At 41.8% G+C, this 14,287-nt stretch overlaps 1 protein-coding gene across 1 annotated transcript in view; it reads left to right on the top strand.

The window, feature by feature from the left end:
* Window positions 1-13,812, top strand: part of LOC140136464 (uncharacterized) — a 41,733-nt gene extending 27,921 nt beyond the window's left edge. Inside the window, exons 16-26 of the mRNA XM_072158186.1 lie at window positions 202-302; window positions 757-838; window positions 1,666-1,770; window positions 3,396-3,497; window positions 4,462-4,695; window positions 5,392-5,493; window positions 9,486-9,587; window positions 10,218-10,479; window positions 11,128-11,325; window positions 12,438-12,706; window positions 13,555-13,812. Of these exons, the coding sequence (XP_072014287.1) occupies window positions 202-302; window positions 757-838; window positions 1,666-1,770; window positions 3,396-3,497; window positions 4,462-4,695; window positions 5,392-5,493; window positions 9,486-9,587; window positions 10,218-10,479; window positions 11,128-11,325; window positions 12,438-12,706; window positions 13,555-13,728 (1,731 nt within the window). The 3' untranslated portion in view covers window positions 13,729-13,812. The remainder of the gene's footprint in view (window positions 1-201; window positions 303-756; window positions 839-1,665; window positions 1,771-3,395; window positions 3,498-4,461; window positions 4,696-5,391; window positions 5,494-9,485; window positions 9,588-10,217; window positions 10,480-11,127; window positions 11,326-12,437; window positions 12,707-13,554) is intronic.
* The last annotated feature ends 475 nt before the right edge of the window (window positions 13,813-14,287 follow it).

The raw sequence follows: 14,287 nt of genomic DNA, 5'->3' as shown, positions 1-14,287 counted from the left end.
ATCCACCAGGACATCAACCACAAAATGTAATGCAGGTATTGTATTGTGTACATGTTGTAGTCTGTAGTCCATTATTGTGTCTGTCAGTCTGTGTGTCATCATCAGACCACCTAGTCCAGGACCAGTAATGCTGTATCCACCAGGACACCAACCACAGAATGCAATGCAGGTATTGTATTGTGTACATGTTGTTGTCTCTAGTCCATTATTGTGTCTGTCAGTCTGTGTGTCATCATCAGACCACCTAGTCCAGGACCAGTAATGCTGTATCCATGGGACATCAACCACAAAATGCAATGCAGGTATTGTATTGTGTACATGTTGTAGTCTCTAGTCCATTATTGTGTCTGTCAGTCTGTGTGTCATCATCAGACCACCTAGTCCAGGACTGGCAATGCTGTATCCGCCAGGACACCAACCACAAAATGTAATGCAGGTATTGTATTGTGTACATGTTGTAGTCTCTAGTCCATTATTGTGTCTGTCAGTCTGTGTGTCATCATCAGACCACCTAGTCCAGGACCAGTAATGCTGTATCCACCAGGACACCAACCACAGAATGCAATGCAGGTATTGTATTGTGTACATGTTGTAGTCTCTAGTCCATTATTGTGTCTGTCAGTCTGTGTGTCATCATCAGACCACCTAGTCCAGGACCAGTAATGCTGTATCCACCAGGACACCAACCACAGAATGCAATGCAGGTATTGTATTGTGTACATGTTGTAGTCTCTAGTCCATTATTGTGTCTGTCAGTCTGTGTGTCATCATCAGACCACCTAGTCCAGGACCAGCAATGCTGTATCCACCAGGACACCAACCACAGAATGCAATGCAGGTATTGTATTGTGTACATGTTGTAGTCTCTAGTCCATTATTGTGTCTGTCAGTCTGTGTGTCATCATCAGACCACCTAGTCCAGGACCAGTAATGCTGTATCCACCAGGACATCAACCACAAAATGTAATGCAGGTATTGTATTGTGTACATGTTGTAGACTAGTCCATTATTGTGTCTGTCAGTCTGTGTGTCATCATCAGGCCACCTAGTCCAGGACCAGCAATACTGTATCCACCAGGACATCAACCACAAAATGTAATGCAGGTATTGTATTGTGTACATGTTGTAGTCTCTAGTCCATTATTGTGTCTGTCAGTCTGTGTGTCATCATCAGACCACCTAGTCCAGGACTGGCAATGCTGTATCCGCCAGGACACCAACCACAGAATGCAATGCAGGTATTGTATTGTGTACATGTTGTAGTCTCTAGTCCATTATTGTGTCTGTCAGTCTGTGTGTCATCATCAGACCACCTAGTCCAGGACCAGCAATTCTATATCCGCCAGGACATCAACCACAAAATGCAATGCAGGTATTGTATTGTGTACATGTTGTAGTCTCTAGTCCATTATTGTGTCTGTCAGTCTGTGTGTCATCATCAGACCACCTAGTCCAGGACCAGCAATACTGTATCCACCAGGACACCAACCACAAAATGTTATGCAGGTATTGTATTGTGTACATGTTGTAGTCTGTAGTCCATTATTGTGTCTGTCAGTCTGTGTGTCATCATCAGACCACCTAGTCCAGGACCAGCAATGCTGTATCCACCAGGACACCAACCACAAAATGTAATGCAGGTATTGTATTGTGTACATGTTGTAGACTAGTCCATTATTGTGTCTGTCAGTCTGTGTCATCATCAGACTACCTAGTCCAGGACCAGTAATGCTGTATCCACCAGGACACCAACCACAAAATGCAATGCAGGTATTGTATTGTGTACATGTTGTAGACTAGTCCATTATTGTGTCTGTCAGTCTGTGTCATCATCAGACTACCTAGTCCAGGACCAGCAATACTGTATCCACCAGGACACCAACCACAAAATGTAATGCAGGTATTGTATTGTGTACATGTTGTAGACTAGTCCATTATTGTGTCTGTCAGTCTGTGTGTCATCATCAGACCACCTAGTCCAGGACCAGCAATGCTGTATCCACCAGGACACCAACCACAAAATGTAATGCAGGTATTGTATTGTGTACATGTTGTAGACTAGTCCATTATTGTGTCTGTCAGTCTGTGTGTCATCATCAGACCACCTAGTCCAGGACCAGTAATGCTGTATCCGCCAGGACATCAACCACAAAATGTAATGCAGGTATTGTATTGTGTACATGTTGTAGTCTCTAGTCCATTATTGTGTCTGTCAGTCTGTGTGTCATCATCAGACCACCTAGTCCAGGACTGGCAATGCTGTATCCGCCAGGACACCAACCACAGAATGCAATGCAGGTATTGTATTGTGTACATGTTGTAGTCTCTAGTCCATTATTGTGTCTGTCAGTCTGTGTGTCATCATCAGACCACCTAGTCCAGGACCAGTAATGCTGTATCCACCAGGACACCAACCACAAAATGCAATGCAGGTATTGTATTGTGTACATGTTGTAGACTAGTCCATTATTGTGTCTGTCAGTCTGTGTGTCATCATCAGACCACCTAGTCCAGGACCAGTAATGCTGTATCCACCAGGACATCAACCACAAAATGTAATGCAGGTATTGTATTGTGTACATGTTGTAGACTAGACCATTATTTTGTCTGTCAGTCTGTGTGTCATCATCAGACCACCTAGTCCAGGACCAGTAATGCTGTATCCATGGGACATCAACCACAAAATGTAATGCAGGTATTGTATTGTGTACATGTTGTAGTCTCTAGTCCATTATTGTGTCTGTCAGTCTGTGTGTCATCATCAGACCACCTAGTCCAGGACTGGCAATGCTGTATCCGCCAGGACACCAACCACAGAATGCAATGCAGGTATTGTATTGTGTACATGTTGTAGTCTCTAGTCCATTATTGTGTCTGTCAGTCTGTGTGTCATCATCAGACCACCTAGTCCAGGACCAGCAATTCTATATCCATGCCAGGACATCAACCACAAAATGCAATGCAGGTATTGTATTGTGTACATGTTGTAGTCTCTAGTCCATTATTGTGTCTGTCAGTCTGTGTGTCATCATCAGACCACCTAGTCCAGGACCAGCAATACTGTATCCACCAGGACACCAACCACAAAATGTTATGCAGGTATTGTATTGTGTACATGTTGTAGTCTGTAGTCCATTATTGTGTCTGTCAGTCTGTGTGTCATCATCAGACCACCTAGTCCAGGACCAGCAATGCTGTATCCACCAGGACACCAACCACAAAATGTAATGCAGGTATTGTATTGTGTACATGTTGTAGACTAGTCCATTATTGTGTCTGTCAGTCTGTGTGTCATCATCAGACCACCTAGTCCAGGACCAGCAATGCTGTATCCACCAGGACACCAACCACAAAATGTAATGCAGGTATTGTATTGTGTACATGTTGTAGACTAGTCCATTATTGTGTCTGTCAGTCTGTGTGTCATCATCAGACCACCTAGTCCAGGACCAGCAATGCTGTATCCACCAGGACACCAACCACAGAATGCAATGCAGGTATTGTATTGTGTACATGTTGTAGTCTCTAGTCCATTATTGTGTCTGTCAGTCTGTGTGTCATCATCAGACCACCTAGTCCAGGACCAGCAATTCTATATCCGCCAGGACATCAACCACAAAATGCAATGCAGGTATTGTATTGTGTACATGTTGTAGTCTCTAGTCCATTATTGTGTCTGTCAGTCTGTGTGTCATCATCAGACCACCTAGTCCAGGACCAGCAATACTGTATCCACCAGGACACCAACCACAAAATGTGATGCAGGTATTGTATTGTGTACATGTTGTAGTCTGTAGTCCATTATTGTGTCTGTCAGTCTGTGTGTCATCATCAGACCACCTAGTCCAGGACCAGCAATGCTGTATCCACCAGGACACCAACCACAAAATGTAATGCAGGTATTGTATTGTGTACATGTTGTAGACTAGTCCATTATTGTGTCTGTCAGTCTGTGTGTCATCATCAGACCACCTAGTCCAGGACCAGCAATGCTGTATCCACCAGGACACCAACCACAAAATGTAATGCAGGTATTGTATTGTGTACATGTTGTAGTTTCTAGTCCATTATTGTGTCTGTCAGTCTGTGTGTCATCATCAGACCACCTAGTCCAGGGCCAGCAATGCTGTATCCGCCAGGACACCAACCACAAAATGTAATGCAGGTATTGTATTGTGTAGATGTGGTAGACTAGTCCATTGTTATGTCTGTCAGTCTGTGTGTCATCATCAGACCACCTAGTCCAGGACCGGCAATGCTGTATCCGCCAGGACACCAACCACAAAATGTAGTACAGGTATTGTATTGTGTACATGTGGTAGACTAGACCATTATTTTGTCTGTCAGTCTGTGTGTCATCATCAGACCACCTAGTCCAGGACCAGTAATGCTGTATCCACCAGGACATCAACCACAAAATGTAATGCAGGTATTGTATTGTGTACATGTTGTTGTCTCTAGTCCATTATTGTGTCTGTCAGTCTGTGTGTCATCATCAGACCACCTAGTCCAGGACCAGTAATGCTGTATCCACCAGGACATCAACCACAAAATGCAATGCAGGTATTGTATTGTGTACATGTTGTAGTTTCTAGTCCATTATTGTGTCTGTCAGTCTGTGTCATCATCAGACTACCTAGTCCAGGACCAGCAATGCTGTATCCACCGGGACATCAACCACAAAATGTAATGCAGGTATTGTATTGTGTACATGTGGTAGACTAGTCCATTATTGTGTCTGTCAGTCTGTGTGTCATCATCAGACCACCTAGTCCAGGACTGGCAATGCTGTATCCGCCAGGACACCAACCACAGAATGCAATGCAGGTATTGTATTGTGTACATGTTGTAGTCTCTAGTCCATTATTGTGTCTGTCAGTCTGTGTGTCATCATCAGACCACCTAGTCCAGGACCAGCAATTCTATATCCACCAGGACATCAACCACAAAATGCAATGCAGGTATTGTATTGTGTACATGTTGTAGTCTCTAGTCCATTATTGTGTCTGTCAGTCTGTGTGTCATCATCAGACCACCTAGTCCAGGACCAGCAATACTGTATCCACCAGGACACCAACCACAAAATGTTATGCAGGTATTGTATTGTGTACATGTTGTAGTCTGTAGTCCATTATTGTGTCTGTCAGTCTGTGTGTCATCATCAGACCACCTAGTCCAGGACCAGCAATGCTGTATCCACCAGGACACCAACCACAAAATGTAATGCAGGTATTGTATTGTGTACATGTTGTAGACTAGTCCATTATTGTGTCTGTCAGTCTGTGTGTCATCATCAGACCACCTAGTCCAGGACCAGCAATGCTGTATCCACCAGGACACCAACCACAAAATGTAATGCAGGTATTGTATTGTGTACATGTTGTAGACTAGTCCATTATTGTGTCTGTCAGTCTGTGTGTCATCATCAGACCACCTAGTCCAGGACCAGCAATGCTGTATCCACCAGGACACCAACCACAGAATGCAATGCAGGTATTGTATTGTGTACATGTTGTAGTCTCTAGTCCATTATTGTGTCTGTCAGTCTGTGTGTCATCATCAGACCACCTAGTCCAGGACCAGCAATTCTATATCCGCCAGGACATCAACCACAAAATGCAATGCAGGTATTGTATTGTGTACATGTTGTAGTCTCTAGTCCATTATTGTGTCTATCAGTCTGTGTGTCATCATCAGACCACCTAGTCCAGGACCAGCAATACTGTATCCACCAGGACACCAACCACAAAATGTTATGCAGGTATTGTATTGTGTACATGTTGTAGTCTGTAGTCCATTATTGTGTCTGTCAGTCTGTGTGTCATCATCAGACCACCTAGTCCAGGACCAGCAATGCTGTATCCACCAGGACACCAACCACAAAATGTAATGCAGGTATTGTATTGTGTACATGTTGTAGACTAGTCCATTATTGTGTCTGTCAGTCTGTGTGTCATCATCAGACCACCTAGTCCAGGACCAGCAATGCTGTATCCACCAGGACACCAACCACAAAATGTAATGCAGGTATTGTATTGTGTACATGTTGTAGTTTCTAGTCCATTATTGTGTCTGTCAGTCTGTGTGTCATCATCAGACCACCTAGTCCAGGGCCAGCAATGCTGTATCCGCCAGGACACCAACCACAAAATGTAATGCAGGTATTGTATTGTGTAGATGTGGTAGACTAGTCCATTGTTATGTCTGTCAGTCTGTGTGTCATCATCAGACCACCTAGTCCAGGACCGGCAATGCTGTATCCGCCAGGACACCAACCACAAAATGTAGTACAGGTATTGTATTGTGTACATGTTGTAGACTAGTCCATTATTGTGTCTGTCAGTCTGTGTGTATGTCTGACAGTCATCATCAGACCACCTAGTCCAGGATCAGCAATGCTGTATCCACCGGGACACCAACCACAAAATGTAATGCAGGTATTGTATTGTATACATGTTGTAGACTAGTCCATTGTTGAGTCTGTCAGTCTGTGTGTCATCATCAGACCACCTAGTCCAGGACCAGCAATACTGTATCTGCCAGGACATCAACCACAAAATGTAATGCAGGTATTGTATTGTGTAGATGTGGTAGACTAGTCCATTGTTATGTCTTTATTTATTTATTTATTATTCATTAGGCATTTCAACAAAAATATACAGCAAAATTAGACCAGCAAGCAAGGGCTGCCAGGGCCCAACAAAAGTGGCAAATAAAGCACTGACATCTAAAAGATGAGTGGACCCCACCCTTGCAAGCTGGTCATGAAAATAAACAAAGTATTGCACTATAAATACACATAAAAATTACAAAGATTATTAACACATTAAAAGTACAAACATTTTTTAAAAACAGCACTATGTTAAAACTAGAAGCATGAAGCCCCAAGATACAAGAGACACAATATATTGCACTTAGCCAAGCAGGAAAAACACACCACAACATAATGAGATAATGCCCCCCCCCACCCTATCACCACAACAAAACATAGATGGCACCAAGGATTAAATTTCTTGAATGGACTGAAAGTAGTCTCTCAAGTGGGATTTGAAGCAGTTAAAGCTATTGCACAAATAAATATCAGTGATGAGACGGGGGAGGTCAGACCATTTTTTGGGAAGCGTTGGATGGAATGATAAAGAAAAGCATCAGTTTTGGCTTTGAGATGGTGAAAAATAAGGTGATCGGGATGCCTACTATTTGGACGGATTTTATTTAAAGCAGGCATAGCATTGCAGCAGTCAACATTGAGAAGGCATTTGGAAACAAGTGAAATGGACATGTATTCACGTCTTTGGGACAAATAACTGAGGTCAAGATCGTAAAGCGAACATTGTACTCCTCCTCGCGGACGCTTCTGATGGAGAATAGCCCTGGTGGCTGTCCTTTGAACGCGTTCAAGAGCATTTTTGAGACGCTCTGTGTGGGGCATCCAGACAGGGGAGCAATAATCGAGGATGGGCAAGACCATGGTCCGATATAATTGGAGGAGAACCTCTGGGGAGATTCCCGGCCACATGGCGAATAAAACCAAGAAGTTTGTTGCTTCTTGCTATAACATCCTTAACATGAGCATCCCAATTTAGCTTATCTGAGATGATGACACCCAAGAGGGGAAGATTATTTACCTGATCAAGATTGATGTTGTTAATACTATACACTGATGGATATGAAATACGTTTCTGAGTGATAGATATAAATTTACATTTGGTAGGATTCAATTGAAGTGAATTACGAGACGACCATACTGAAAGCTTGTCAAGATCCATTTGTAAATCCCTTACATCATTAGCATTGTAAATAGTACGATAAAGAAATGTATCATCAGCAAATTGCCCGATACCAGAGGTCAAGTGCTGGCCTAGATCATTGGCATAAATGGTGAAGAGCAGGGGCCAAGAACAGAGCCCTGAGGAATTCCAGAAAGGACCGAGACCCAATCAGCACTCTGCCCTCTAAAAGTAACCCTCTGAACACGACCTAAGACAAAGGAACTGATCCAGGCAAGCAGTTGACCTCTGATACCATAAGTTTTTTCAAGTTTAGAAATTAGAATGTTATGTGATATACAGTCAAATGCTTTGCTGTAGTCTAGAGAAATGAGGTCAACTTGAGTAGATTTACTGTCCATTAATTCCAAGAGTTCATTTGTTTTATCAAGTAATAGTGTACAGCATGATAAACCAGGCTTAAAGCCATGTTGACTTAATGATAAGAGATTGTTGTTACCTAGATGGACACGAAGGTTGTCAGCCACGATGCTTTCAAGCATTTTACAGACAATACTAGTCAGAGCGATGTGCCTGTAATTGGCAACATTTGAGCGGTCCCCTTTTTATAAACAGGGACAATATTGGCTCGTTTCCAGCCGCTAGGAAGGTGACCAGAACTAAGAGAAAGATTAAATAATTTGGTGAGAATTGGAGCAACCTGGTACATGCAGAGCTTAAGCATCCTTGCTGACAAACCATCGGGACCAACAGCACCATCAGTTTTAAGTTTTTTGATGCGGTGTATAACTTGGTCTATGGTTATTTGGAGGGAGCATAAGGGGTCACAGGTAATAAGGAGATGTGATATCAAAGGCTGGAGAGGTGGGGGCAGTAAAGTAGCTAGCAAAAGTTTGGTTAAAATTGTCAGCAATAACGGCCGGGTCAGAGCACAGTTTGCCGTTGACAACAAATGATTTAACATCGGGTTCTTTTTTGCGACCACGAACAAAAGACCAAAAGCGTTTTTTTGCGACCACGAACAAAAGACCAAAAGCGTCTGTCAGTCTGTGTGTCATCATCAGACCACCTAGTCCAGGACCGGCAATGCTGTATCCGCCAGGACACCAACCACAAAATGTAGTACAGGTATTGTATTGTGTACATGTGGTAGACTAGTCCATTATTGTGTCTGTCAGTCTGTGTGTCATCATCAGACCACCTAGTCCAGGACCGGCAATTTTATTTATTTATTTTATTTATTACACTTTATCACTGGCACAGAATTACAAGAAATATATAATATTGCACATAAGTTACATCAAAAATTACACAATATTATGAAAGGAACATTTGTTTTAAAAGTCAGTGAATGGCTGGAGCGAACAGGTGCCAGGCACCTCTAAGACCGCCCCACCAAAACCAAAAAAGAAGGGAAGGGAAAAATAAATTAGAGGGGGAGAATGCAGGTAAGTTACATTTGCCTGCAATTTGGACAATTACAAAAAGAGGTCCAAGTGCAAACAGAAGTTGCATCAAAGGTGCGAGCAAATTTGGACTGGTAAAACTCCAAAACTTGGTGCTTAAATGAAGCAACAGAATTTGTAGATCTGATAATACTAGGGAGCTGGTTCCAAATGGGCACCATACGCTGAAAAAAGCCCATCTTGTGGCACTCAGTTTTAGAAAGCTGATTTACCAGCAATGCTGTATCCACCAGGACACCAACCACAAAATGCAATGCAGGTATTGTATTGTGTACATGTTGTAGACTAGTCCATTATTGTGTCTGTCAGTCTGTGTGTCGTCATCATACCACCTAGTCCAGGATCAGCAATGCTGTATCCGCCAGGACACCAACCACAAAATGTAATGCAGGTATTGTATTGTATACATGTTGTAGACTAGTCCATTATTGTGTCTGTCAGTCTGTGTGTATGTCTGACAGTCATCATCAGACCACCTAGTCCAGGACCGGCAATGCTGTATCTGCCAGGACACCAACCACAAAATGTAATACAGGTATTGTATTGTGTACATGTTGTAGTCTCTAGTCCATTAATGTGTCTGTCAGTCTGTGTGTCATCATCAGACCACCTAGTCCAGAACCGGCAATGGGCTATTCCATTTAAAATCCACACCCCTGTGGAAGATTTTGGAAATATCTTCCACAGGGGAAGTATGTTTTTCAAATGTAATTGTTCAGGGTTAATCATTTTGAAACTCATACTCCCCCTGTATTATAGCTTTACCTAGGCTTCACACCTGGAGTAAGGATTTCAAATGGAAGTTTCCCAATTATTGTCTATTTGATTCAAAACTCATACTACCCCTGTGGAAGACTTTAGCTAAATCTTCCACAGGGGGAGTGTGGATTTTGAATGGAATAGCCCAATGCTGTATCAGCACGGACATGAATCACAAATGCATAAGTAATGTGAAAGATGTCATTCATGTTCTTTAAAAAAATTAGTGTTAAGTAGTTGATGTGCATTATCTTTGTTACAGAATAACAACGGAGACAACCAGTCTCCACAGGACAGACGAAACAGTCTCCCACCACCCCCTCAACCATTAGCTCCTTCACCTAGAAGACTAGTTCCCCTAGGTGATGGTGGTCTTGTCAATCAAAACAACAGGGAAGATATCAATAAAGGAGGAAAAGGAAAGAAGAAAAAGAAGAAGCGAGCAGGGTCTTTAGGTAGTGGTGATACATTGCAGCCGATCTCTGCCTCCAAATCTCCAATAGCTCCTTTACAGCCTGTATTAGGTAAGCTTTGTTTGTTTAAATGGTAGCTCCTTGTGGGGTCGTACTTTTGTCCTGATGGGACCAGGCTCAAGCAAACTAAATGCTCAGAGAGCTTTGGAGAAAGTGAAGATCAAATGTGTGTACAAACCAATTAGCCTTTTCGAGATATGGTGGACACTATAGGATGGTGCTGCACTAAGTGGGTAAATTCTTTTGAATTTGCTGGGTTTTACACAGATTGAAGACTGTCCTCCTTTTGTGTACACCATGATTCGAAAAGGCTAATGGAATTGTTGTAAACCACATGATTTTCAAGTGTTGTGTATACAAACAAGGGAAGAGGCTTACGTATCGCACACTAGAACATAGAAACAATGAAAAACCTGTTACATATAAGTTGTGGCTGTCAGAATGCTAGATTGGCAGAATGGATTAAATCAAGGGTTAATTAAGTTCAAGTTTGTTCGGCTTATTATTGGGTTTTTGTTACTGGGCGCATCAATAAAGTTCCAACCTAAGCTCATTGTTCAACTCAAAATTAAAGGGGACATCTGACAGTAAAAATAACATTTTGTGGGCAAGAAATTAAAATCTGTTTTTCATGAATGTGTTACAATATTCCTTTAATGTTATTAGAAAGTTAACATTTCTTGATCATATTTAATACAGGTGCCAATTTCAGACCTCCAAGTCCCAGCAATAACCACCTGCAGCCTCCGTCACCTTCTGGACGACCTAGCAGTCCTGGACGTCCCAGCAGTCCCGGACGTCCTAGTAGTCCTGGGCGTCCTAGTAGTCCTCGTAACGACTCATCTACCAGCCCAAGACCACTCTCATCAAGAGGTAGTAGTCCTCAGCAGTCTCCAGGTGGGGTCATTTGGTGCTATCCAAAAAAATGCTGGATTCTTTGCAAATTGTCGCTGGGTGGGAAAAACCTGACTTGTGCATAGTTAATGTGCCCTATTTGGCAAATAGGGAATAGTGACAAATTGTTTAATTTAACAATTTTCTACTACCATCACATTTGATTATTGTCACTGTTCCATATATTTGCCAAATAGATAACAGTTAATGCACACGATGTTTTTTCCACCCAGTAAAGAAATATTATAAAAGCCAAAATAGAAAATGCAAAAGTGGGTGACACTGACACATGAGATCTGTAGATCACCTTGTGAACTTAGTGTGAAAAATATCCTTCTTATATGGTTTAAGAGTTAAACATAAAAACTGTTATTAACTACTTGTTCCATTAATTATTGTGACCTTTTGAGAGTCTTCTGTTGAGAAGGAATGTACCTTCCAATCAGGGTCTTAGATAGCCACCCGTCTGCCCGTCATTAAAGACAGGGAGTTTGCTCCTGGGATGGGCAAAATTAATGCCTTTGACAGATGCTACATTGTAATTGTAGGTTTAGACCAGATTGGCAAAACAAGGCCATGGCGAAACATATTTGAACTCTGCGATGAACCCCCAATTGGCTGTAGAAGTCTGGTAAATGTTGGGTCATATTAGGACAGGCAATTTTATTCAAATGACTGGCAAACCTCAATTTCTAGCTAAGCACCTGCTTCCAATACCATCACAATATCTTTATTAAGTGTCGTATTCACAAGACTCTGCTCACATACATTTAACAGGATATGTCCAACTCACCATTAATGAAAATCTGTTATAGCTATACAAATGGTCGTGTGACCGGATTGTGAAAATTTATGTTAGAAAAATGACATATTTTTTGTTATGTTGTTCATCCTGTAGTATATAAAATATTACTACAGAATTATTGACACAACCCTGAAATGAAGATGTTGTGATGGTATTGTAAGCAACTTTGCTGTTCAACACAAGACACAAAAAGTTATTCTCCCAGCAATTATCAATGACAAAATCTAATATTAGTCTCCATGCTGCTGCTTTGCTCCATTGTTCGATTCATTTTATCTTGTAATGTTTGATTTGCAATGCCTGTTTACAGGTCGTGGTGTACTACCTCAAGCCCAAGGTAATGCCTGGGAGGTGTCGTGGGGACCTAAACAACCCAAGATACCATCAACACCAATTACTCCAAGAGATCAACGATCTGGATCACCTCTACCTCCACACCAACCTGGACAACCTCAACAATCAGGTCATCAGAGAGAAGGCAACAATCCACGGACACCAAATGAAGGCAAAGAACAGCCAAATGGAAAGAAAGAAGCACCACAGAAGGGAATGCTTAAACCACAGCCATTACATCCTCAGGTAAATGATCACGCAATATATGCAGTGGTGGGGCAAGGGGAAATTTCCCCCGTGTGAGAAGTCGTCCCCCCCCCCTCTATTTATAGAGTGGCTGAAATAATGATGTCAAAGTTGTTCATATACCTGGGTAAAATATATCCTTTAGAGTTTATAGAATTTAAGTAAAATTTTGGTCTCTGTAAGGTACCACAGGGCAATCGCATGAAAACAACTGATAGGTGTGAATGGTTGTGGAATCGAACTAGAGACCTGTCCCTCTGTCACCATAGAAATGTCCCCCAACATGGCTGTAATTTCAATAGTTATACCCTTCCGGTTGGTTTATTGCATACACCCTAAAGTATGTATATGGAAATTGTATGATTGAGTGTTAGCGGTGAAAAAACTATAGGAGATTGTATCATTGAGCAAGGCTACTGCTTAAGAATTATCTACCAAAAATGCAAACTCTGAAGCAATGTTTATTGCACAAATTTAAGATGATATTTGTTGTTTTGATCCAAGAATTCAATGTGAAGGCAGTATGCCTTGCTCCCACTCAAGCAAATAACCTGTTAAACCAATATGGTAAACTGCACTGTATGGTAAACTGGAAACTCCGTTGCCAAGCAGCAGAAATCATCAGCTATACACAGATCGTCATTGCAACAATAGCATCGAAAAAGAAAACTAGTAGTTTTCGAAAAGTCTGCATGTAAGTGGAATTTTATTGGACTAGTTGTATGAATTTGCAAATAACAATCTACTATAAACAGTCCTGATGAATATCTTCAAGAATGCACTGTTATCAGTTGTGGTTAGTCCAAAATCACTCAAAATTGTTTTCCACTTTATTTTTCTCATTGTAGGGAAGACCATTAGCACCAATGCGACCAGGAGGTGGTAATATGCCAAACCAGCAGCGCCCTCTTGCTCCACGAATGAGCCAACCTCCACGACAGAATGCATCTCAGTCATACACTAAACCATTGAATCCAGCACCGCCAAGGAGTAAAGGCAGACCTGGTGGCTATAGCCTATAAAGATGGGAGATCACCTCATGGCCTGAACCCAAATCGGCCTACGTCAAGGATAACCAGCGCAACCAGGATCAGCTCCCTGTATCAATGTTATATGGGTAAACCAGCAGATGAAGTATTCTGGTCTTGTTTAGGCCCAAACAATAATGGGCTATTCCAATTGAAATCCACACTACCCCTGTGGAAGATTTAGCTAAAGTCTTCCACAGAGGGAGTATGAGTATCGAATTGAATAGACACTTGGATAGCTTCCATTTTAAATACTCACTCCAGCTGTGGAAGATATAGGTAAAGCCATAATACAGGGGAGTATGGGTTTCAAAATGATTAACCCTGACCAATTACATACAAAAAACAAAACATACTCCCCCTGTGGAAGATATTTCCAAAATCTTCCACAGGGGTAGTGTGGATTTTAAATGGAATAGCCCAATATGGCATGATCTGATCCAATCAGACCACAGTTGGCAATAATGATATGCAAAATGAGGAGCAAAAACAATAAATAACATTAGAAAATGGTAATATAACCAAGTATACTGGGGATGAAAGTTATTATACT

This window comes from Amphiura filiformis, chromosome 16 (genome assembly GCF_039555335.1).
Source record: "Amphiura filiformis chromosome 16, Afil_fr2py, whole genome shotgun sequence".
NCBI lineage: Eukaryota > Metazoa > Echinodermata > Ophiuroidea > Amphilepidida > Amphiuridae > Amphiura > Amphiura filiformis.
Note: the sequence above shows the minus strand (reverse complement) of the source record. Positions and strands in the feature narration are given on the sequence as shown.